This window comes from Brachycentrus maculatus, unplaced genomic scaffold (genome assembly GCF_059751285.1).
Source record: "Brachycentrus maculatus isolate JH-2025_06_01 unplaced genomic scaffold, ASM5975128v1 h1tg000337l, whole genome shotgun sequence".
Taxonomy (NCBI): Eukaryota; Metazoa; Arthropoda; class Insecta; order Trichoptera; family Brachycentridae; genus Brachycentrus; species Brachycentrus maculatus.
This window is the reverse complement of record NW_028281086.1, coordinates 341,444-367,309: the sequence shown is the minus strand read 5'-3', so window position 1 is coordinate 367,309 and position 25,866 is coordinate 341,444. Positions and strand designations below refer to the sequence as shown.

The 25,866-nt window shown below is 35.4% G+C and overlaps 1 protein-coding gene across 1 annotated transcript in view; it reads right to left on the bottom strand.

The window, feature by feature from the left end:
• Positions 1-2,169: 2,169 nt before the first annotated feature.
• vret (vreteno) overlaps positions 2,170-25,866 on the bottom strand; it is a 41,687-nt gene continuing 17,990 nt past the window's right edge. The window contains exons 11-27 of the mRNA XM_088269086.1: positions 24,743-24,923; positions 23,953-24,007; positions 22,578-22,950; positions 21,703-21,868; positions 19,432-19,480; positions 18,166-18,291; positions 14,185-14,566; positions 13,597-14,020; positions 12,441-12,501; positions 10,894-11,033; positions 10,108-10,239; positions 7,991-8,160; positions 7,265-7,391; positions 6,489-6,646; positions 5,387-5,462; positions 4,019-4,189; positions 2,170-2,668 (exon numbers count right to left, since the gene is read on the bottom strand). Coding sequence (XP_088125212.1) covers positions 2,505-2,668; positions 4,019-4,189; positions 5,387-5,462; positions 6,489-6,646; positions 7,265-7,391; positions 7,991-8,160; positions 10,108-10,239; positions 10,894-11,033; positions 12,441-12,501; positions 13,597-14,020; positions 14,185-14,566; positions 18,166-18,291; positions 19,432-19,480; positions 21,703-21,868; positions 22,578-22,950; positions 23,953-24,007; positions 24,743-24,923 — 2,955 coding nt within the window. The 3' untranslated portion in view covers positions 2,170-2,504. The remainder of the gene's footprint in view (positions 2,669-4,018; positions 4,190-5,386; positions 5,463-6,488; positions 6,647-7,264; positions 7,392-7,990; positions 8,161-10,107; positions 10,240-10,893; positions 11,034-12,440; positions 12,502-13,596; positions 14,021-14,184; positions 14,567-18,165; positions 18,292-19,431; positions 19,481-21,702; positions 21,869-22,577; positions 22,951-23,952; positions 24,008-24,742; positions 24,924-25,866) is intronic.

The following is a 25,866-nucleotide window of genomic DNA, read 5'->3' as shown; positions in this document are numbered from 1 at the left end:
TAAAACTAACCTCACTAACAGGAATACTAACACTTGAAATTCAAATGTAAAAAGTGTAAATAAAAAATAACTCGACACTGGCTATAACACCCAAGATGGGTGAAAAGCCATTAAACAGAAGAAGATAAGGCTCGCTTTATCCCCTAATATTCCAAGACCACCCCATATACCAATTCCCAACAAATCATCACCTTCACACCTTCCCCTGACCCCCTCCCTCACCAAAGCTCCCCACCCAAACATACCACAAATCAAGCCAAGTTCAAGGTAATCCAAATCAACCTCCACCATGCGAGGGCTGCTTCCGCATTGGTGTCAGACAAAATGATATGGGGAAAACTTGGCGTCGCTTTAATACAGGAACCATGGATCGCATTAAGAACATGGTTGCAGGACTTGGGACCGCTGGCAGGACTTTATACTCCACCAACGCGACCAGACCAAGATCCTGTATTATATTTGATAAAAACATTAAATTCCTGCCTATACCGGAAATCTGCACCGATGAACTGATAACAGCACATATAACACTCCCTACACAGGAATCCCAAAAAATAGTACTATGTTCTGCATACCTGCCGGGAGAAAAAGATGACACAACATTGCAATTTGCTCCGGTAGTGGACTACTGAGTAGACCAGGGAGCTCAGTTGATCCTGGGCTGTGACAGTAATTCCATGATACTACCTGGGGCAGCACGGACACCAAACATAGAGGTCAGTTACTTTATGATTATATCCTAACGCATAAATCACATACACTAAATTGTGGCGCCATTCCAACTTTTGTCTTTTGATTTCCCCCCTCACACACAAAGGTGACCAGGAACTTACGCCACCAATCGGGCCAAACCTCAACTACCACCTAACTGCCATAAGACTTAAATCAAGAAGACCTCCACTAAGACAAGGAAAAAACCAACAGTTTCAGTGTCTAAGAGGTTCGGAAGTCCAGACGAGAGGAGACTTGGAGCCTAATTCCCTGCCCAGCATCACGGAGAGACCACCCGGTATTGATCTCCCAAGCAGAGTTTGAACCAAACTGAACTGAATCCGGACAGGCCACGGGAGATGTGCCAACTTCTTTAAGTGCGAGTGGTTGGATTCTCCGAGGTGCAGAGACGCAGACCGTGAGCCAAGTCGTGTCAGAATTCAGTCTCAAGACCGTATGAAGGGAACCTGGAGGATTTCCTGCTCTCGAACGAATCAGCGACCGAATACTTAAAATATTACTTTAAAATTTTGACAAACACTTTTTTTGTGCTATTTGTATTTAGAATATCGATGCGATGTGATATTATATAACCATTCGATAAATAAATAATCCATGACCCCAAAGTTGGAATTGGAGATAGAGGAGCTTATTGAAGAACATCAAGAAGAGCCGACAACTGAAGAGCTCCGAGCGCTTCTAGTCTGGCAACATAATGCAGCTCAAAGGGAAACTTCGTCTCATATCAAACATGTTTCACATAATGAACTTTTAGCAAAATGAACTTGCTCCTGGACGAACGAATTAAGTACATTATGCGACCTTTCTTCAATTATGTATCAGTAATAGTTGATGAATAGATATCAAAGATATTAGAGGGAACCCTCTCAATCATAAAATATCCATCAAGTATGACAATTGAGTATCCGTGGCATGTCATGAGACATAACCGGTGCTTACATCTAAGTAACCATTATTAAAACTATTTTATGGTAAGAAGTCATCAATACTTATGTATATTACCATAAAAATTACTAAGTATATAAAATGCAAGTGAGTTCTTGCTAACTAAACTTTTTAAAACATAAATTGTTAACATTTTCCACAATAATCATAGTCCAAAAGTGATAAAATGGTATTGAGTTACGGTCGTTTTTTTACAATATGTGTAATCTATTATAGAAAAACTATGCAAAGAAGTCCGCATACATTATTACAAGTTCTGTTTTAAATACAGGCCTTGAATTATAAATGTGAATGCAACATTGTCAAGCATTTTCTTACTGCTTTGATAATAAGGTTCGTCCATACTCTTATTGGTTGGAAAATGAGGTTTGTCAATACTCTCCGATAAGTTAACACGTCGACTGCCACGGCACTTTTCAGAATTCCGGTCTAAAAAGCCAATTTCATTTACAATAAAAATCTTCTTTTACTTCTTGATTTTAAATAATTATATTTTCTGTTCATTTATTAATAAATTTTATGTTGATATAAGCCAGCGTTTTATCCTCTTCCCAGAAGCCATCTATCCATATTAGCACTGATATACTATGAATTTTACCACAGCTACACGAATATGGTGAGTAAACACAGTACGAGATAACTCCTAGTCGGCGTCCTAGCAAACATGCAATCTCCGAGTTATCTGGTAATTGGCAGTCAACGTGTTAATATCTGTCATTACATTTTAAGATTTAGTAGTTAAAAATTAATTGACCTCAATATCCTGTATCTCGGTCACAGCCAAATTTAATATTGACCTGTCAATACATAAAACAAACAAAAAAAACTTATAACAGGCATTCATTCTTGAGACAGTTAATCAAGTCGGGAATACCAATTTCATAAACGTCTTCAGAGTTTTGTTTCAGAAAATTCGGAATCACAGTGGGTTTCGTGGCGAGAAATTCTGCCGCTCTCTTGACTAACTCTGGAGATGGTTGCTCGGGGAAGTCTGAAAATTTAAATCATTAACAAGTGAGTAATAATTATTAACAACAAATAAAGCCAAATTCACATATCCCTCACTCCTTTCAAGAACGTCATAAATCAAAAAACTTGATTTTTCAGGAGAACGTTTTTAAAGTTTAAAAATATAACACAATGTATTAAAAATAAATATCAAGCCACTTATTGAACTTTTAACTGTGCAACAGATCGTTTTAGGTAAAACCTGACGGTTTTTTCTTCATTTGAAAAATATTTAGTATATTAAAAAAAATAATTAAACTATACCTTTTCTTGAAAATGCGAAAACAACATTTTCTGCCCTGTAGCGTGTAAATATTAAGTTAAAAATATGCCTCTTTTGCTGGGATATAGTACATTTTCTGGGCAATTCGAAAACATGCACAACTGAAAATTGACAATTTTTGATTTATGACGTTCTTGAAAGGAGTCAGCGATATATTGCGCAAATGAATTATTTACGCAATTAATTTTAACACATTGTTATCAAGCAGTTATTTCATCAAATTCGACCCTAATTATACTCAGTCTACCACTCGACCCTCAGTATACTAATCACAAGTAACCACAAACCCAATTCCGATCAGCACAATGTTTTTTCCCCTCTCTCATGCTCTTCCAAAAGTAAACATATAGAATGCTCATGATCATCATCATTCCGCTTTCTACCAACAGTATGCAAAAGACGCTTTTAAGCGTTTCCCGCAAACAAAACATTAGGTTTTTTTTTTTTTTTACTCCAGATGGTAACTATTCGTATATAAATTGACTATTCTAAATTGTCCGCCTCCGTAGTGTAATGGTCAGCACGCTCGGCTACCGTTCTGGAGGTCCCGGGTTCGATTCCCAAGGGGGGTAAAATAAATATAAGTGATTTTTTCACTGTAATATTTATTCAATATTACCCTGGACTGGTACCTGAAGCGGAAGGCTGATCACCTTTCCTTCATGTGTAAACGATCAAGATAACACTGCGTTTATATGACGCAGTGCCCTATGCACCATTGGGTGCGGATAAGGGTTTAAAAAAAATAATTCTAAATTGAATAGTTTATCTGGGTATTGATTGTCCCAACAGGTTTTGGAGAAAACATTGTTGAAATAAAAACTAAGCGATACAAAATTTTACTTTTGGGTCCATGGCAATAACTGTAAAATAAGTAGGACAATTGATCTAAATATATAATTATATAGATCGCTTCTTGCCCTTCATGCTTCGCACATAATCTTATACTGGCACATTGGTCTTCTGATTATGAGCTATCCTGATGTTACAGACATAGTTGATGGACATAAGTGTGGTTTATTTATGAAAAAATAAATAAATATATTATACCTTTAACAGTGCACAACGAAGACAAGGCTGGGAGAGGATCCAATAATTCAGGCAACATTTTTCTGATCCGAGAGAAATTCACGTCATTGCTCATGTTACCATAGTCAAAGGACCGAATATTAACCAAGTCTTTTACAACCTCCGTCACATAACCGCGATGCCACTTTCCATCTGGGAAGTTGAAAAAATCTATTATTGACATTTTGAAAAATGTTTATTGAATTGGATGAAAACAGGTGCTATAACTACGAAAATTTAAAGCAATAATGTGGTATTTACACAACGACAATCTAGAGTCCAGTCCATCGAGACGTTTCAATGGGATAATGTAAATAGGAATTTTTACATTTTGAGTGTGTCCAAATACTTGGAACTCACATACTAATATAAGAGTTTCTGCCCAATAAAAAGCTTCTTTTCATCTCACCAATAGATGTCTTTAGTGAAGTTATAGTGATTCAAGAACAATGTTTCAAAATTGGTTTATATATATATAGAACTTCCAAGAATTTAAGTAGTGTGGTTGTCAATAATGGGTAGAATTGGTGAATGTTACACATGTGTAAAGTGATAATTTAAACCAGCCTATGACGGTCGTCAGCCCTGTAAATGCCCAGACTTCCATATTCTTCTTCATCTTTGATGAGATGTCAAAAAATAATAGGAATTTTTCGACAGTGAAATATTTTCAAGACCATTTTAAGAAAATCTAATGAGTTTTAATGCTTTCGAAGGACCTGACCACTTCAAGTATTTAAAACACTTGATCATGCCAAGTTTTCCTCGATCTTTCTCTTCTTGTATTACCAACCACATTTGCCTCAACTATCCTTTCTTCATTTATTCCATTCACATGCCCAAACCGTCTCAACACACCTTTCTTACTTTTATAGATAATACTTATCTCAGCCATGCATTCATTCTTTATCACCATTCGAACATCTATCATAAATTATACAAATAAAATAAAAATAATTTATATTTGAAGCACTAACCTTGTGATTTTCCATTTTATAATTAAAATGTTACTTTGTTTTAAAATCAATATAAATATTTTAGTAGAGCTTTATTAAAATGTCTAAACACATTATAATTAAGTTATAATAAAATATTTAGTGATTTTAAAACATTTTAAACTTAAGTTACATTTTAATTATAAAATTAAAAATAAAATTATAACTTGTTAAAATCTTCTCGTCAAGTAATAATCCACAAACAAACAAACACAAATCTGCAGTAATATTATTGATGACTCGGGAATGGTAGGAATGACAATGAAAGACACATCATTCACCTTCAATGATACAACAGCTTTCCAATAATGGAGTATAAAAAAGGTAATGTTTACCATTCATTGGTAATGTTTACCTTTATACTTAAAGATGCACAATTCCTCCTCCCTTGGCAGGTATGGATCAGAAATGCTTTTGCAATACTCTTCAATCTGTAAAAAGGAAACATGATTTTAAATTTTTTATGTAGCTTGTAATTCGACCAGTTATTTTTATTTTTTCAAGACACAGCATTTTGATTGTGTCCAAATACTTTTCCCAATATGTAAAAAATAATCCAGGGATCTCGCATACAAATAAAACGGTCTCTGCTAAATAAAAAGCTTTTTCAACCCGACATAGATGTTGTAAACTCGTATGTACTGTGTCATAAGATTGATCATATATCTAGGAGTTCCGAAAATTTGAGTAGTGCGGATGTCAATCGTTAGTAGAACGGTGAATGCTGCACGTGTATAAAGTGATCAGTTAACCAGCCCACTAATAAAAGAGTTTCTGCTCAATAAATAGCTTTTTTTCATCTCACCAATAGAGGTCTCTAGTCAAGTTCTAGTGACAACAACGTTTCAAAGAAGTAATAGTTCAAGAACAAGGTTTCCAAATTGGTTCACATATATATAACTTCCAAGAATTTGAGTGGTGTGGTTGTCAATAATGGGTAGAATTGGTGAATCTTACACGTGTGTAAAGTGATCGGTTAACCAGCCTATGATAGGTCATAAGCCCTGTAAATACCCAGACTTCCATATTCTTCTTCATCTGTGTTGAGATGTCAAAAAATAAAAAAAATAAAACTAAGGGAAAAAAACAAATTTTGTTAAGAGATACAGTAGTTAACATTTGTGGTGTTGGAGGCGCATGATTTGAATCCTATAGACAGCCAGACCGAACCCAATTGTCAGTTGATACTGTACACGACGGATTCTCTAGTTCTTTGGACACGGAGCGCGTGGCGATGAGGATAGCCTGGAACGACCGGTTATGATTGGAAGCCTGGAAGTGAAGAGAGGGAGAGAAAAATCCCCCTCACAATGGACCGATCAAGTTAAGAGATAAGAGGAGAAGCTTTGCTTCATTGCTACCACAAGCGTCACAACCCTCAGTAATGAGGAGTAAGACATAAAAGGAGATTGGACACACTCAAAATGTTGCAAATATAATATTTTATTAGGACGTACCTGTTCAGTGAGACATTTAAATTTTTTGCTGGTGAAATCATTTTCATTGATGCATGAGACAACACCGATTACGAGCATATTTGTGTCGCTGATTTTCAGTGGTTGCCCCTTTCTTAGCGGTTGGTGCTTCATGTCATGTACCCTTAGAATAGGTAAACCTGAAAATAGATACCGGACTGGAATTATGAACACTATCATATTGAATCAAATAATGGACTATAAGTAAAATTTATTTGGTTGTTAATTAAAGGAATTTTAATTTAATTAACAACCAAATAACGTAACGCATGTTTGTGCTGAAACCTTTTGTGCATGTTGGTCTTCAGGTCGACCAAAAATCGCATGTGTTAAACATTTTATGTAGTTTTAAGTGTGTAAATGGTGCTATGGTGGTGACGGGTGGTATTGTTTGCATGCTGTGGTAGTGATTGTCCTGACGAAGAGACGGGTACGTCTCGAAACTGGTAGACATAAAAATCTCGGTGAGTGGTTATATACTAATATTATTAACATTTTTGTAAAAATATAAATAAGTAAAACTGACTAACCACAAAGCAAATGCATTAAATATTAATAATATTGAGAATATGATTTTATAACGTTTATCAATTTTATGTCAGTACTATGCTACATATTTCTTGGACGAAGTAAAGGGATTGTTTAAACAGAAACAATTTTTTTAAATTAAAATTTGTAAAATTTGATTTTGAAAATGAATTATATATTACCACAAAGTGACTGCCGGATAAAATAATGAAATTATCAAGTCAACTTACCAAGAATGCTTTTTCCAGATTGCTGCAATTTCTTCCATTGTGGTATCGCGAGATCAAGGAGTGTCTTATTGAAATCCTGCATACTTTGCTCTACTATTAAAAGTATGCCATCGGTATCGATACTTTTCTGTAAAAAAAATCTATAGTGAGATGCATCCTGTTAAATTCTAGTATTCTGTAAAAATCAGCCTCCCTAGTGTAATGGTCAGCACGCTCGGCTACCGTTCTGGAGGTCCCGGGTTCGATTCCCAAGGGGGATAAAATAAATATAAGTGATTTTTTCACTGTAATATTTATTTAATATTACCCTGGACTGGTACCTGAAGCGGAGGGCAGATCACCTTTCCTTCATGTGTAAACGATCAAAATAACACTGCGTTTATATGACGCAGTGCCCTATGCACCATTGGGTGCGGATAAGGGTTTAATTTTATTTTATTATTCTGTAAAAAAACATCAACAAATAGGGCCGCCAATAATTTAGCAATGACACCAACATAACAATAACTCCATCGTTTCTGTGACGTCATTCATTGCCGACTTACGAAAATAACGTTTTTTTGAAGGCGAATTTTCCAATAGAAAATGATGAATGAAAATATTAATTATATCAGCTGTTATAAACACAAAACTAATCAAATACAATCCTTTATAGGTTGTTATAGTATATTAATTTATATATTCCTCCCGTCTGACAAAGATCCATTGACATGATAATAGACTTACGCATTTGAAGACTGCCTTCTTTTCTATAAGCGTCCTAATGTATTTAAGGCAGAGTTCATTGTGCCGAGTGGAGGCGAGTTGAGCGAGCGAGACGCTCAGAGGAGGGGGCACCTTCCCTACCCAGGTGGGAGAGGGACGGAGGCTGGACACTTCCACTTGTGCCCTCTTACCTGCAATGAATCACATCTTGTGTTTAAACCAAGGCTTTTTTCTTAAGAAAAAAGGTGCAAAATATGAGTTTATTTTTCATTTCAAGTATGCACTTATCTTAACCCTTTCCGGTCCCCCAAAATTTAAAAAAAAAATCTAGGTAGACAATTACATTCCAGTTGGAAAAAATCTTGTCCTCTGCTCCACTTATTTTTGTAATAGATACGAGTAGCAGAAATGTAAGCTTGGAATTCAAATAAATAATACTAATGATGAAAAAAATGTCAATTAACATCCGACATGGGACCTAAGAAGAAAAAATCGATGTCGAATAAGATTCGACATTGGACCAGTAAGGGTTAATATAATTTAACCACTCAGAGAAAAAGTTTTTGCAAACTGAACTCTATTAACCTTTTAACCGCGTTCACTTTGTTCCTGAGAGACGCCCGTGCGCGGCAGTATTTCGCCGTTTTTTAAATGATTACTTTTATCATGTATTTAGTTAAGAAACAATTTATTTTCCTAAACAAAAACGTTCAATGGGATTCATTGTGCCTTTTTGGTACTCTATAATACACTCGTGTCACATTATTCTTCAAATATATCGTAATATAAGCAAATAAGATCGTAACATAAATAAATCAAAGCATGCATCGTGTGTCACTCTTACCCACTGGCAATGCGTAGCGTTGAGAGTGAGACAGATATAGGGCATGATTATGGCGCGGACTAATTACCAAGAAAAATCAGGGATCTGTTCTTTATTTATCCTTGTGATGTTACAAATTATTAGTCAGATATTTCAACAGATGTCATAAGGCCAAGGATTGGCGTATTATTTTATCCAAAGTTCCACACCATGAAAAAATACCTCCAAGTTTAACTGAGGTTCGAAACTTGGAGCAAAGTAAAAACACAAACGGTTATGTCAGCCGCGTACGGGGAATATTTTGTGAAAACACATACGGTTATGCGAGCCGCGTGGATCCGGTTAAGGGAGTGATTTTTATTAGTTAAAATTTTCACATGATTAAAGATCGATAAATAAATATTGTGACATGCATACAACGTGATTTGGCGGGTACCAAGAAGTATTTCTATAAAAAATTAAATATTGAATTTAGTAAAGAAACAATTGAAATTTTTCTCGGTAAATAACATTTTTTATTAAAATCCATCGTCCAAGTTACCACTGATAAAAAAAAACCAGCTCATACCATTTCTTCATCCTTCAACGTTCCAAGGATACAAAGGACACAAGGATTTAAATTTAAGACTTAGCTTCATATAGGGTGTTAAAAATGATGCAGGATGCATCGAAACATGTGTCACAATAGATTTTAAGAAATATTGGTATTTACCAAGTAAAATTCAAATTAAAAATGGATAGATATTACCACAAAGTGATTGGCGAATCAATCAATGAAAGCATTTTAATTTAGGGAAAACATTTTTTAAACTCTGTTGTCTGTAAATAATGCATTTATCGCTCACTCCTTTCAAGAACGTCATAAATAAAAAAACTCGATTTTTCAGGAGAACGTTTTTAAAGTTTAAAAATACAATTTATTAAAATTAAATATCAAGCCACTTATTGAACTTTTTACTGTGCAACAGATCTTTTTAGGTAAAACCTGAAGGTTTTTTCTCCATTTGAAAAATATTTATTATATTTAAAAAAATAATTAAACAATACATTTTCTTCAAAATGCAAAAACAACACTTTCTGCCCTGTAGCGGGTAAATGTTAAGTTAAAAATGTGCCTCTTTTGCTGGGATATAGTACATTTTTTGGGCATTCCGAAAACATACACAACTGAAAATTGACAAATATTGATTTATGACGTTCTTGAAAGGAGTGAGCGATATGTAAGCTGTTTTAGACTATCATAAAATGCTTACTGGTGACAGACAACACACTGGAAAAAAAGAGGTGAGATGTTTAAGATAAAAACAGTACTTACAAAGGTCAAAGATAAAAACAATACAAGTGCAGTTAAGAGGATCATATTGGATTACTCTGGCTCTATAATATTGGTCTTTAAACTTGCACAGGAGAACTTCGTCAGGTATGGGACTTCGGTCCAGAGGGTTAGCTACAAAAAACATGCAGATTTAATTAAAATAAAACATGAACAATCTGTATGATAGGTCAGCAAAGTGTAGCTTCAGAGGCGCGTGCGGCTCTCTGACCTTTTAATTGCACAATAAGGTTATTTATTATTCATTTAAAATATCCGCAAGAAGGTTCATTGACTGTACATATTCATGCGAACAATCTTTTTAAAGCATGAACCTAATCAAAAGCAAACTGAGAAATCGTCTAATTGAAGAGAACCTGAAAACGTGTTAAAAATAACGACAAGGGTTTGAATGAATTAAATATACTTGTAGTAATTTAATATGTCATTACTGTAAATTGTAAAGCAATGTTGGGGTGATTTCTCATAAAAACGGCGCTACATAAATTCTTCATCTTCAAACCCTCATTCGCACCCGATGGTGCATAGGACACTGCATAATATAAACGCAGTGTGATCTTGATCGTTAACACATGTAGGAAAGGTGATTAGCTCTCAGCTTCAGGTACCAGTCCAGGGTAATATTGCATAAGTATTAGAATGAATTATCACTTATATTTATTTGACCCCACTCTGGTAATCGAACCCAAAGTTATATAACAGGTCATGGACCTTCTTCTTTTATTTTTTCTTTTACTATGGGGAATAGTGGAATATGTATGTGTTTACCTCCATAACCAATGGTTGCCAAGTTGTCAAGGTGCAAAAGATACTTATTATTACTTTCTTCATCACCCGGCCGAAAATACACATTGCAGAAGTCAAAAAACTTTGCAAGTATCAAAATCATTCCCTTAGTGATGACCAATCTAAAAAAAGATATCGTATTACAATCTGCAAATTAAGTTTGAATGAAATATTCAGTAAATTTTTGACCATCGCCACCTTAGGTGGTAGGAAAAAAGAGTAAGGTAAGGATATTATTAAACCATATCCGCTCCCTAGGTGGAGCATATGGAGTCCACAAACTGTCTCCAGGCTTTTCTCTCGGCTGCCAGCCCCCTTGCACCCTCCCAAGTCAGATCCGCGTCCCGAAGTTCTGACGAGAACTGCCGACAAATTGCCAGCAGTGGTCGTCCTGGGCGGCGCGAACCTGATGCCTTATAAAAGAGGCAAGCTTGTTAAGGCTCTCAGGAGGCATGCTGAGTACATGGCCAAGCCAACTGATTCGCCTTTTCTTGACGACAGTTGTGACCAAGATTTGCTGCGTCCTACGCTTCTCTATCTCTTCATTCCTCGCAAAGTTTAAAACCACGGCACGCCTAAAATTCTCCGCAGACACCTATTCTCAAAGTTTAGTACACGGCTGCTCTGGGCAAGGTAAGAATAACAACCATAAATTTTTGCAAAAGTTTAAACTAAGGGAGAAATACAAAAATAAATAATTCAACATGAGATGGTTTAGACATGTGGAACAAATGAGTAAGGAAAGATAAATATTTGAGGCGAATGTAGTTGGAGATAGGAGCAGAGGAAGACTGAGGAAAACTTGGCTTTAACATGTATTTCAAATGTTTGAAAGTGGTCAGGTCAGGAGTCGGAATAATCAGAGGGTATATAAGAGGTCAGGGACCAGTCCAGTGTAATATTAAATAAATATATAGTATAAAAACAGTGTGTCGGGTTGTGGTCCCGTGGTTAGCGTCGCGGACTCTTAAGTCAGAGTTTCTCGGTTCGAACCCACTCTACCACAATTTGATACCTATTTCTAATAATGAGCCGCTTAGGCTCACAGAAATAGTATGAAATTGAAATATTTGTGTAAATAATAAAAACACAAATATTTCTTTTATTAAAAAAAAAAATCACTTATATTTATTTTCACTCCCCCCCCTGGGAATCGAACCCGGGACCTCCAGCACGGTAGCTAAACACGTTAAAATTACACCACGGAAGCGGAAGGATCACCTTGCCTTCATGTACGTAAGGCCTTGATCAAGGTAACACTACGGCAATAGGATGCAGTGCCCTATACACCATTGGGTGCAGATAATGGTTAGAAGAAAAATATGTATGAGGAGATGCATGATTGTGGAAGAGGTGAGGGATGTTTGCAAAGACTAGAGCGGTGTGGCATTTTATTCTCTTTGCCTACCCCTGCAGTGAAGCGGTTAGTCAGTTAGAATTCAACATGTCTAGATGTCTACCGCACACTTTAATTAATGATTAAAGAGTCTAGTGCATTATTTTAGGTAAATTATTTTTTAAATGCTTACTCAGTCATGTCGTTATACATGATGATGTCCTTCCTCCATTTTTCTTCAGTCGAAACTGTAGCTGCAAAATTTATTTAATATTTTTATTTCAAGAATATTAACACACTTCAGACGGGAAAAGTATTTCTAACCGTTTGGTCGATTGATGCTTAAAGACGGTTAGGGTATTTTTACCTTCTGCGCTGGCCTCATTTCAAAGTCAGAAAAGATGGAATTATCTAATGTTTTTACTACTACTACTACTACTACTACCATCACGCCGTTTCCCCGCAGGGGTAGGCAGAGAGGATGGAACGCCACACTCTTCTGTCCTGACATACACTCCTCGCCTCCTTCACATCCATACATCTATCAGAACGAGGAATAATTGAAAAGATTAGAAAGAGCTCTTTGCGGTGGTATGGACATGTGGAGCGAATGGATAGCGAGAGAATGACTAAGAAAATATATGTGGCGAATGTGAGAGGGAAAACAGAACGTGGACGACCGAAAAAGACTTGGCACGATCAGATCAATCAGAACCTAAAATCTGGCGGTGTCAAAAGTCTGCGTAATCGGAGGGCATGTATGACTAGATGTATGGATGTGAAGGAGGCTAGGAGTGTATGTCAGGACAGAAGAGTGTGGCGTTCCATCCTCTCTGCCTACCCCTGCGGAGAAACGGCGTGATGGTAGTAGTAGTAGTAGTAGTATAATTACTTCCCGAATTGCATCAGGGATAAAAGATGGCAGCTGGTACATATATATTACATCTGAAATCTTGGTATATATTTGGAAAATATTTGGGTACTGGAAAAGTTATCCAATTATGTATTGAGTTGACTCAATCACTAATCAATCGATTCTCTCACTCAATAAATCGAAAAGGTGCGAAAAGTGCCAAAAAGGGATTGCTATTATTACTTATAAAATAAAACAAAGAGGGATTTCACATTGAAAAAAACAAGACAACCAGTACTCAGTAGCAGAGGCTTGCATTCTATATAGGCCGAAAAGCTGTGCCTACTCTGGATTACTCGCGTTTCATATAGAAACACGACCAGTGCCTACTGTGCCTTTTCCTTACACAATACTACTGCGTACCCTTATTAAAAACGTGCACGCCACTGCTCTGTAGGGGGCTGTAAAATAATCATCATAAGGAAAAAGAACTCACATTTCATTAGGATTGGTTCTGAGACTGCATGTATCGGTTTTGAGACTGCATGTATTGGTTCTGAGACTGCATGTGTCGGTTCTGAGACTACATGTATCGGTTCTGAGACTGCATGTATCGGTTCTGAGACTGCACGTATCGGTTCTGAGACTGCACGTATCGGTTCTGAGACTGCACGTATCGGTTCTGAGACTGCATGTATCGGTTTAGAGACTGCATGTCTCGGTTCCGATACTATATGTGTTGGTTCCGACACTGCATGGATTGATTCCGATACTGCATGTAATTTTGGAGTAACCTTTATGAAAGCGATCCATGGGGCCATTGTTCCCGATATAAGTTGACCATTTACATCGATTTGAACTTTAACTTTTCTGTTTTCTTGAGATTTGGATACAACTTTAAAGTTATAAGCCATTTGTGTCTGAAAAAAATAAATTATAATGTACATAGAACCTTCATTTATCGACTGATTCAAGTCATCATGGTTCAGTTAATGGTAAATCCGTATAATATATTGAAGTTATAACAAGTTTTTTTTGCTATTAGTAAAAAAAATTGTTAAATAAAGTGTTAAGGTAAAATTACCTTTAGTTTTTTGGGGTCAGAAAATATCTTGCAGCAGAAGAAAGGTATTTCGGAGAAGGGTTTCGGGCAGATAATGGTGGATTTGATGTCTTTTCCCGTCACCGTCCTGCCGTCATCTATCAATGCCCAAAAGTCATTCCCGATTGCGACCGCGCGATACCACATACCGTCCTGTTTCAACAGAGCCGCCACCAAGCCGCTAGACCGTTCAACGTGGTTAGTTTGGGCATCGGAGATTATTTTGCCGCAAACGATGGCGAACTCCTTGCAGAGTTGTTCGTACACGCTGCGATTTCTCTCGCTGACTGTGAAGCAAATGTAACCTCTACAGATGTTCAATCTCATTTCTTCGCCTACAGCACACAGTTCCGCCATGAATTTCCTAAAGGAAAAATACACATTTAGTTTCTTGCAGATACTTTGTGGCACATTTTATAAAACTTTATAAAATAAAACTAGAGCTTTGTATTTAACCACTTTTATTTTTGATACTTCATTCAACCGGTTTTGACATGAATCTTGTCATCTTCAGGGATGGACATGCGCATATCCATCCCTGAAGAGGAGAAGGTTCTTGTCGAAATAGGTTGGAGAAAAGTACCAAAAATAAAAGTGGATAAAAACAAAGCTCTAGTTTTATTTTGTTAAGTAGTATCACAACTATGAAGTTAGTTAAGTAAAAATAAAACCAAAAAAAAATACCACATGATGCAAGCAAGTACTTCTCAAAATACTTATATATACATATATGTATAATCTTGTTATATTTATGAAAATAATATTCTACTTGTATTATATTATATCACTCCCAAGTTAATTGTAAGGAATATATGTAGATAATTCAGGCGATTATTTAAAATACTTAATTTTATTTAAAAAAAGACAAAAATCGTTTCACTTATTTTGTAGATTCACTATCGCCATCTTTATAACATATTTGGAAACATTACTACAGAATTGAGGCAATCAGTGCACAAGTAAGATGTCTCACAAAAATGTTGTCCTTAAAATTGATAAACATTGCAATTATTTTAATTGGTCCTGAATAGTTCATGCCACAAGACTAAACATTTTTAAAAAAGCTTGACCTTTTAATGGTTACGTTACTTCTGCGCTACACAGATATTTTACTTAATTTTAAAAAAATTATTTATACTTTAATTTATTAAATAAAATTAAAAAAAGTTAAAATAACTGTGAACAGAGTGTACCATCTAAACTGTGTATTTGAATCAGATCACCCTGCAGTCAATGTAAACTCAAAATATTATGAAGAATATACTGTTTTCACTCGGAATGTCGTATTTAAGATATTTGTATTAAAATTTTAATTTCACTTGGTAAATATCACTATTTCTTAATTCTATCAATATTACCACAAAGTTACTGCCAAATCAATCAATGAAATTAATTTATTTTATTTTTGAATTTTTTTTTTTTTTTTATCAATTTCTTTTGCAGAAGAACTTATAGTATATAATCCGGCATTATACATATTAAGTTGTCAATGTTACACACACATAGTATGTAAAAGTTCCTACACATGTTAGTTCCCCGTTTACAGTATGAAATTCATCATTCTTCTTCTTCAAACCCTTATCCGCACCCCAATGGTACATAGGGCACTACATCATATAAACGCAGTGTTATCTTGAATGTTAACACACGAAGGAAAGGCGATCGAACCTTCCGCTCCAGGGTAATATTGAATAAATATTAGTGTGAAAAAATCACTTATATTTATTTGACCCCCCCTTGGGAATGGAACCCGGGACCTCCAGAACGATAGTCGAGCGTGCTGAACATTGCACTGCGGAGGCAAATGGATGAAGTCCATGATTAGTATATATAAACTCGGCGTTAGGAGTACGACACAGCGACAGAGGTTTTAAGTTCTGCCACTAGAATAATATAAATAGTTTAACTCTTTATATTTTTACTATAACAAGAACAATAACAATAGAACTTATTGTCTATTTTGTTATTATTAATACCAAAATTGTCAAAATTGACAATACTGAAATCAAAATATAACCCACCAAAATGTATGTTAACCTTAGACTAAGACATTTTCATTTTCCAAATAAAATGGGAAAATAACAAATGTTGGTAAAGTTATCACATTATTCATACAGGTTAGCCCTCCACACATTCCACATTCCGCATATGAGGACTAATGTCTCCTGAGCAGTGTCCACATATATAGAAATGATGCTTATTGAAAACGACAAAAGATGCCTAAAGGGATTCTCTTTAATCTGGTAGCCTTAGCATTTATGTGCAGAAAAAAGTTTACTTCAAGTTTACTTCAATACAGGCTTCAATTGAATTGAATTGCTTGGACAAAATGATCATCGCCATAATCATTACAAAGGACCTTGAAATTTTTAGGTTAAGCCGATAGATCATTGTCCTACACAATCTGTAAAGAAACTGTGGATGGTAGCAAAAAGCTCCACTCGGTTTTAGGCATGAGAAAAAGCGACAAGACAAGAAGTTTGGTATATATTACGTCCTAAAAGCCTTAATTATTATGTCCATAATAATAATAATGCTTAAATTTAACATGCGACAGAAAGTGGGCAGTACAATGAACAGAGATAAGTGTCGAGTTGTGGTCCCGTGGTTAGTGTCGCGTACTCTTAGGTCAAGAGTTTCTCGGTTCGAACCCACTCTGCCACAATTTGATACCTATTTCTAATAATGAGCCGCTTAGGCTCACAGAAACAGTATGAAATTGAAATATTTGTGTAAATAATAAAAACAGAAATATTAAAAAATTATAATAATAAGAATTTAATGAAAATTTAGAAGTTGGTGGAGAGAAGAAAAAAAATTACAACTTGATCTACCTTAAGGTGATAATTTCCAATCCGATTGCCAAGCATCCAGAAGGAAAATCATAAAAGAGATTCTATGGTTTAATGAGATATCACTTCGGTTGGAAAGGCATTTTACATACTAAATTCTGGACACGTGCCTGATTTGTAATCATGTAGCAGTTTAAATAGGTGAAGCAAACATAATTTTCATTGTTTGCCACCTCGCGATGTTACTGTGTATATGTGCCTTTTTTATTCCATAGTTTTTATGAATTTCGATTGATTTCTGAATGACCGCGACCAAATCGACCCATGCGGCCAGTCAGCAGCAGAAATAAACTGATCATATTTTTTGCAGATCTCGTTTTACTCATTTTTATTCGTTTTATTCAGACATGTCAATGAGAGGGTATTTGTAACAGTCAAGGTATATTTATCAACTTTGTCAGGATTGAAGACTTAGACCCAGTTCAGATGCTCAGTAACAGTGTGCATATAGCTTATAAGCATTTAATACTTAATACTTGTAGACTGTTCATGAGGCGTTTACATGGAGTCAATTTGGACTAAGTTTAAAATCTTTTCATTACTTTAATCTCGGTTTGAGTTTTACTTGGTGAATACCACTATTTCTTCAAATCTATTGTGACACATATGGTGTTTGAAAATGATGCAGAATGCATCGAAACATGTGTCACAATGGATTTTAAGAAATAGTGGTATTTGCCAAGTAGAACTTAAATTAAAAATGGATAGATATTACCACAAAGCGACTACCGAATCAATACATACATGAGATTAAGGCAAAATATGTTATATATAATTCCGTTTCTGTAAAACTGGATGTTATGGCTTACGATAGTATATGTAGGAGACAATATATCCAACATTGGAGAAGTAATTTATATGACGCATCATACTTTTCCGTGACTGATCTTTATCTTGGTGTATTAATTTGTTTAATGTTAAAATGGGATTAGCCTCACTTCTGCTTCTGACCAGCCAGCCCTATATGGAGAGAGGAGGGAAATGGACTAACATGGAAATGTTTAATAAATAAAGCATAAAAACCAAAATATATTTTAATTCTAAAAGGTCATTCATTACAAAATGGTGGGTTATATGGAGTCGAGATTATGTAATGGATGTTATAGCATACTTGGTAACATTTTTCACATCCCCATCGTTAGCTCCATTTTGTAAATTTTTATTTGATATTTTTTCATCGGATTGTATTTTCATCGGAGTGATATTGTTTGGGTGAGTTTTTGCAGAGGATGGGTTACTGTAATTAAAAAGAAAATGACAAATGAAAAAATAAGGAGGGCCGTAAGAAAAGGTTTTTTTTTGTTTTTGCAAATCAGCATCTCCTAGGATGATTGTTCGGTACAGGCGCCCAGGCACTTGCTTACAAGCGAGAGGGGAACAATATGTTGGCATCAATTTACAAACTTGTACATTCCTGTCCCTTTTTAGCAAGTGGCAGGGTGCTAGATTTGGCATTATGCCCCCTATTTGAAAAATGCCATATTCCCATTTTATCAGCATAACACATGCTGTTATATGTAAACTGCTTTCTAAAGTTTTCTACACACTCTAACACAAAACAACACTTAAAAAAAAAAAAGCAATTTAAAAAATATATATATATCATATCATATCATATATATAAACAAAATAATAAATTGAGTATTTTTTTTTTATGTAATCAAAGAATAAAAACAAAATCTAGATGGAATTCATATTGTAACTCTTGTAATAATAGCTGAAAAATATGTTAAACGAACTTATTTTTTGACATCTCATCAAAGATGAAGAAGAATATGGAAGTCTGGGCATTTACGGGGCTGACGACCGTCATAGGCTGGTTTAAGTGATCACTTTAGACACGTGTAACATTCACCAATTCTATCCATTATAGACAACCACAATACTCAAATTCTTGGAAGTTCTATATATATATGAACCAATAGAAACCTTGTTCTTGAATCACTAGAACTTCACTAGAGACGAAAACCATGGTCGATGAGATGGTCGTCAGCCCCGTAAATGCCCAGACTTCCATATTCTTCTTCATCTTTGATGAGATGTCAAAAATTATTTGAAAAATAACTCCTATAATTGGAGATAATCCAGAATTGTGAACAAGTGTTTGGACACACTCAAAATGTTGTAATTAAATGAACTTAATTATTATAATAAAAAAATAATAAGCATTAAAAAAATAGACTACTGTAAGAATTCACAGTTCTTCATGTTATAAATATCAATAGAAAGTGATGTAATATAAAATATACAGTTGTAAGTTTAAAAAATTATTTATGCATTTAAAAACAAAAAATAATAATTTCAGTCTGTGAATATATCATTTTTAAGTAGAGTTTATGGTAAAAATAAATATCTACAGAAATAGTATATAACATACCTTGGAACGCCGTTGGGCGATGTCTCAGTCCGGGTTGTTGATGGAGGAGCTGAAATAAGTTAAAAGTAAATTTAAACCATGAAATGCCATGGATGATTGTTATTTTGAGACATCTGTGGGTGTTAACCTCTAAGCTGCTCAATTACGAGTGTCAAACTTTCCGTCCCATGCTAAATTATTTTACATTACAATATTTTTGACAAAAAAAACATATTTTTGCCTATTTTTTGTTGTGAAACTTTCGGAAGTCGTTCGGATATCCATTATAGATGTTCACAGTACACAATTCACTTTAATTACATATTATGTTTTTATAGTGTATTTACACAAAAATATTGACATTAACGGAAAATTTGGCTGCCGTATAGAAGACGCGGCTGCGGTACAGTCTATTCGTTGCGCAGTTCTTTTGAATGCGTTAAATTAAAAAATAAATGTGAATTAAAATGAAATTTAGAAAAATATTTTAAATTACAGTTTATATTAAAAAACGGACATGATTAATATTTTGGAATTGTGTGAAAATCTTGAAAACAGGGATCAGAACAAAAATGCATTTTGCATGTGGGACATTAAAATTGTGTGACTTTATTCCTTTTCTCGCGTTTTGGTAATGGTAGCTTTCACCATTTTTGCTTTCAGAATCGTTGTTTATTACAAAAACATGATATTTTCGTCATTGCCGTATAAATTTTAATTAGGTAGAGACATATTTATGACGATGAAAGTTATGAAAATGCTTCCAGTATTCGAAGCATCGCACGATAATAAGCAAACAAAAAAAATAGCACAAAAATATTACAAAACACCGTATTACACAATCACTTGTTAGTTAATTATAATATCCTTCTCGTTCCACACAGTTAATAAATATAATAAGTATTAAAATAAACCGATTGAACAGACTATACGATACTGAGAGCACGGGCCGAACATGAGACGACCGGAAGTATTCACTTCATGACAAAGTTGACACTAAATTAAAGTAATTTTGATATTTTATGACACTAAATCAAAGAGAACTAATTCATCCATGCCTCAAACCAAATTTAAGTGCAAAAAATTATACATAGGTGTTGATATAAGTACGTAAAGTTGAAAACCGACTATGCATGCGATGCGCAGTCAACGGTACTTCTATAAAAAATGACAATAAATGCGATGCGCAGCTTACGGGTTAAAAGACAAGCTTATGTTAATTAAGAGGTTTTTTTATTTTTCTATTTTTAGAATGAGAAGATTATTGCGGGGCTTAAATTTTGCGAAACCTTATTTTTAAATTAACACATTGTTCGTGAGAAACGCATAAAAGCATCATTTACATATATAATATAAGGTACAGAGCGGAAGACGCTTAAAAGCGTTCTATTTTATTACTTTTCGTACAAGGAGAGACGCCAAAAAACATTATACAGATCGGAACTGGGTTTGCAGTTAGTTGTGATTAGTATACTGAGGGTCGGGAGACTGTGTAAGTATAATTAAGGTCGGGGTTGATGGAAAACCGCCTGACAACAATGTGTTAAGGCAAAATTTCAATTATTGTTATGTGAATTAACGAGGTTTTACTGTACATGAATTCGTTAAAAAAATATTAACCTACTATGGATTTTAGGGCTATACGCAATGTTGTGTTTCTTCTTCTTCTAACCCTTATCCGCACCCAATGGTGCATGGGACACCGCATCATATTGATATAGTGTTATCTTGATCTTACTTACATGAAGGCAAGGTGATCATTCCTGCGCTTCAGGGACCAGTCTAGGGTAATATTAAATAAACACAAGATTGGAAAGAGTTCGAGTGCGCACTGCTCAAACCCGTTCATCTGAAACAGATGAGCAATGGAGAGCAAGATTAGCTCCGGCCTCGCCTTAAGTCTGACTTATTCAATCGGGAGGCGAGAGGCTTCCCACGAGGCGCTTCCATTAACTTGCTTTTTTTTTTAAATAGTGGAATTGCAACGCATGCCGGGTACACGCTAGTATTAAATAAATATTAAATCACTAATAATTATTTTCACCCCCCCTGGGAATCGATCCAGGGACCTCTGGCACGGTAGCTAAACATTACTCACGGTAGCAACGGGGAGCAAGATTAGCTCCGGCCTCGCCTCAAGTCCCCACGAGGCGCTTCCATAAACTTCCCTTTTTTTTTTAGTAGCATTGGAACGCATGCTAAACATGCTAGCCATTACACCACGGAAGCGGACATGTTGAGTTTACAGGACAGAATATGCCAATGAAGATTAATGATGGAAATGGGTCATACCGTTGAATACCGGACCAGGTGAGATGTTGGGTTGATCCTCAATAGTAGAGGGGATCCAGGGCTTCAGTGTCCCAATGAAGGATACCTGACTGTTGGATACTGTGACACTTAATGTTCTCTCCGAGTCGTTCTTGCTGTTGATTTTTACGCAGTAGGGTATCGAGTCCTGAAGAAAAAAAAGACAATAAAAATTTATTAATAACAATTTGGGTGAGGTGGGCTGGGTTTCTCGACTATTTTAACATTTCAACATAGATGAAGAAGAATACGGAAGTCTGAATATTTACAAGGCTTACACCCGACATAATAATAATCCGAGAAGGATCTTGCATACATTTAAAGTCTCGTTTGTATCAAAATCTCTCTACTAAATAAAAAGCTTACTTAAATCAATCATAGTATGTGAAAAAGTGTGATTCATTTAAAACACAACGTAGGTTGCAGAGATTTGATTTAAAATAAAGCTCTACACACTGTGAGAAAAAATTTGCGATTTAAAATACAAAAAAATGTATTGTAACTGCAGACAGTTGGTAGAATTCCATACTGAATTGTTGGGTAATATATCCAAAATTAAACAAGGTTTATTAGATTTAATTCTACATTAATTTATGTATATGTTAATACGTGACGCGTTTCGTCTTATTAGGACATTATCAAACACTTGCTGTTTGATAATGCACTTAATATATTTCAGATAAATCACTTTACACAATTGAGTATTTGATAATGTCTTAATAAGACGAAACGCGTCACGTATTAACATATACATAAATTAATGTAGAATTCAATCCAGTAAACCTCGTTTAATTTTGGATACATTACCCAACAATACAAAGTATGTGTTTTTCACAAAGAATGTAAAAAAATCTTACATTGAATTCTTTGTTATTATGCGTCAGCAGGCAGCAAAAGAATGGGATGTCGGCATAGGGTAGCGGGCACGCCACAACACGGTTCGCCTCCGCCAGGGGCACAGAGCGCCCGTCGTCGGGCAGCGCCCAGCCCGGCGCGCGGCTTACGGCGCGGTACCACAGCCCGTCGCTGCATAGCCGCACGGCCATCAGGCCCGCCCTGCCGGGCGCCTCTGCCAGCTTCTCGCACACCGCCGCAAACTCCTCGCACAGGGACTCGTACTGAGGGGTCGTGCCCTTGTCCAGAGTGAGGCACACCGTGCCGTTTGCTTCCGTCATCATCACAGACAACTTTAGTTCCTCGTTCACTTTGCAGGTTTCGGCGGCAAATTTTCTAATGAAAAAATATGGGAAATTAAGGTTTACATCTGGCGAACTTTTTTTTATTAATATATTTGTTAGTTGCCTTAGAAAATTTTCTTTGCCTATTATGTACAAGGATTTATAGCATATTTAGTTTAAATCCATCAATCAAGATCCGTCACATAGCTAATTTCTTTGTCTTATTCACATTTTCCAAAAACAACACCACCAAATCCGAAGATAGTCAACTACCCTATTTTGCACATTATGTTTACAAATCTGGCAAACTTAAAATAGATCTCCCCGTCCTCAGGTTGTAGGTCCAACTATCATTGACAACGTCACCTAGGCCATATCTTTCAAACAATGTTATCTTTCTGAAGAATCCATGAATTCTTTAGTATTGCTCTAGATGCCTTTCAAGGAAGAACCATGCCGTTTCCCCGCAGGGGTAGGCAGAAAGGACAGAACGCCACACCCTTCACATCTAAAATCTAGTCATACATGCCCTCCGAGTATGCAGACTTTTGACTCCACCAGATTTTAGGATCCGACTGATCTGATTGTGCCAAGTCTTTTTCGACTGTCTTATACTTTCTTAGTCATTCTCTCATTATCCATTCGCTCCACTTGTCCCTACCACCTTACTTCTTCATTTTTTCAATTATCCCTTCAGCCTTACATTTCCAGAATTTATTGATTTACGGCATTACTGCCTTTTACAAAAAATAACATAGATGCATAGTTTTTCTGCAATCCTTAGGGCATATGTGTCTTCAGACCAAAAACGCATGTGATTAATATTTTGTGTAGTAGTGTTTGAACAGTGGTTTGTAGTATTGTTTGCATGCTGGTGTAGTGATTGTCCTGATGAAGAGACGGGAACTTCTTGAAACCGATAGACTAAAATCTTGGTGAGTGGTTTTATACTAACATTTTTGTAAAAAATAGGAAAAATTACTAACCACAAAGTAAATGCTATAAATATTAAAAATATCAATAATATTAAAGAAATAATTTATTATTTTGTTACCTGATTTTTGGAGTGGAAACAATTTTATCCACTTTAGGTGACGTTGCGTTAACCACTGGAAAAAAAAGCAAGCCTCAAATGTAAAAGGTGATAATTTTTTAGAAATTATTCCTAAATATAGACATAAGTACCACTAGCATATTTAATTTGAATGATTATATTTAAACTGCTAGAATGCATCTTTTTATTTCACATTTTGATTTTATACAATTGTCGTTATGCAGAAACGCACCAAGTCTCCTGGCAATTGCCCTCGAAATTTCTCTTAAATATTTAGTGGATCACAAATTGACCATGACTCGTGAAAGGGAAATTAAGTAGTTGAAGGTAGTACTAAATTAATTAGATAAAATATTTGTCAATAAAAATCTAAACAAAAATTATGTTTTTTTTTTGACAGTTCAACATAGATGAAAAAGAATATGGAAGTCTGGGCATTTACGAGGCTTACAACCATCATAGGCTGGTTTAAGTGATCATAGTAATTGTTGAGTAATTTGTCCGCCTCCGTAGTGTAATGGTCAGCATGCTCGGCTACCGTTCTAGAGGTCCCGGGTTCGATTCCCAAGGGGGGTAAAATAAATATAAGTGATTTTTTTCACTGTAATATTTATTCAATATTACCATGGACTGGTACCTGAAGCGGAGGGCTGATCACCTTTCCTTCATGTGTAAACGATCAAGATAACACTGCGTTTATATGACACAGTGCCCTATTCACCATTGGGGTGCGGATAAGGGTTTTATTATTATTATTGTGAATCCAATTAAGACAGTAATTGTGGAATACCTTGATTGGATGTGCTAGGGGCAGGGGTAGGTAACAGTGGCACTTTACAGTCTGGAGTAGTAGGTATCCAGGGCTGCAGCTTCCCATTAAAAGACACCCCATTGTCAATAGACACTTTCACACTCAATGTCCTACAGGCGTCGTTCTTGCTTATTATTTTCACCGAGTAAGCGATCGAAGGCTAAAACATTAATGAAAGCTTCAATTTAAAAATCATGAAGTTTTAAAATATGTACTTCTTATAGTAGAACCCAACAGCCCCTTATACTGTGTCAGTCCTGAAGAGGAGAAGATGGACATGTCCTTAGAATGCCTAAGATCTAAGAAGATCTGTTGCACAGTAAAAAGTTCAATAAGTGGCTTGATATTTATTTTTAATACATTGTATTATATTTTTAAACTTTAAAAACGTTCTCCTGAAAAATCAAGTTTTTTGATTTATGACGTTCTTGAAAGGAGTGAGCGAAATGTCAAATATGATTGACATACGACGCCATTAGCAATAAATTACATTAACACATTGTAGTCGGGCGCTTCGAACAATAGACTCTAGCCTATAGCGGGTGTTTTTCGCGATTGGCGCAAAAATATATCGCTTTCTTAAAGTTCAAAAAAGTTCAATAAGTGGCTTGATATTTATTTTTAATACATTGTATTATATTTTTAAACTTTAAAAACGTTCTCCTGAAAAATCAAGTTTTTTGATTTATGACGTTCTTGAAAGGAGTGAGCGAAATGTCAAATATGATTGACATACGACGCCATTAGCAATAAATTACATTAACACATTGTAGTCGGGCGCTTCGAACAATAGACTCTAGCCTATAGCGGGTGTTTTTCGCGATTGGCGCAAAAATATATCGCTTTCTTAAAATTGACACAATTTCTAAACCAAATAATACTTTCGATTGAAATTTTCAAAGAAATCATATATGACATTTGATCATCAAAAATAAATTATAATCATAATTTTCAATTAAGTATTCCGTATTTCACAATTTTAGAAGCATTGTAAACTATAAAAAATAGTCTTCCCCTCCGAGGTATCATTCCCTATACAATGCTAATATATTCAAATAATAACACACCAAACAGTAAACAAAACAGTGCGAGCGGTATGAAAA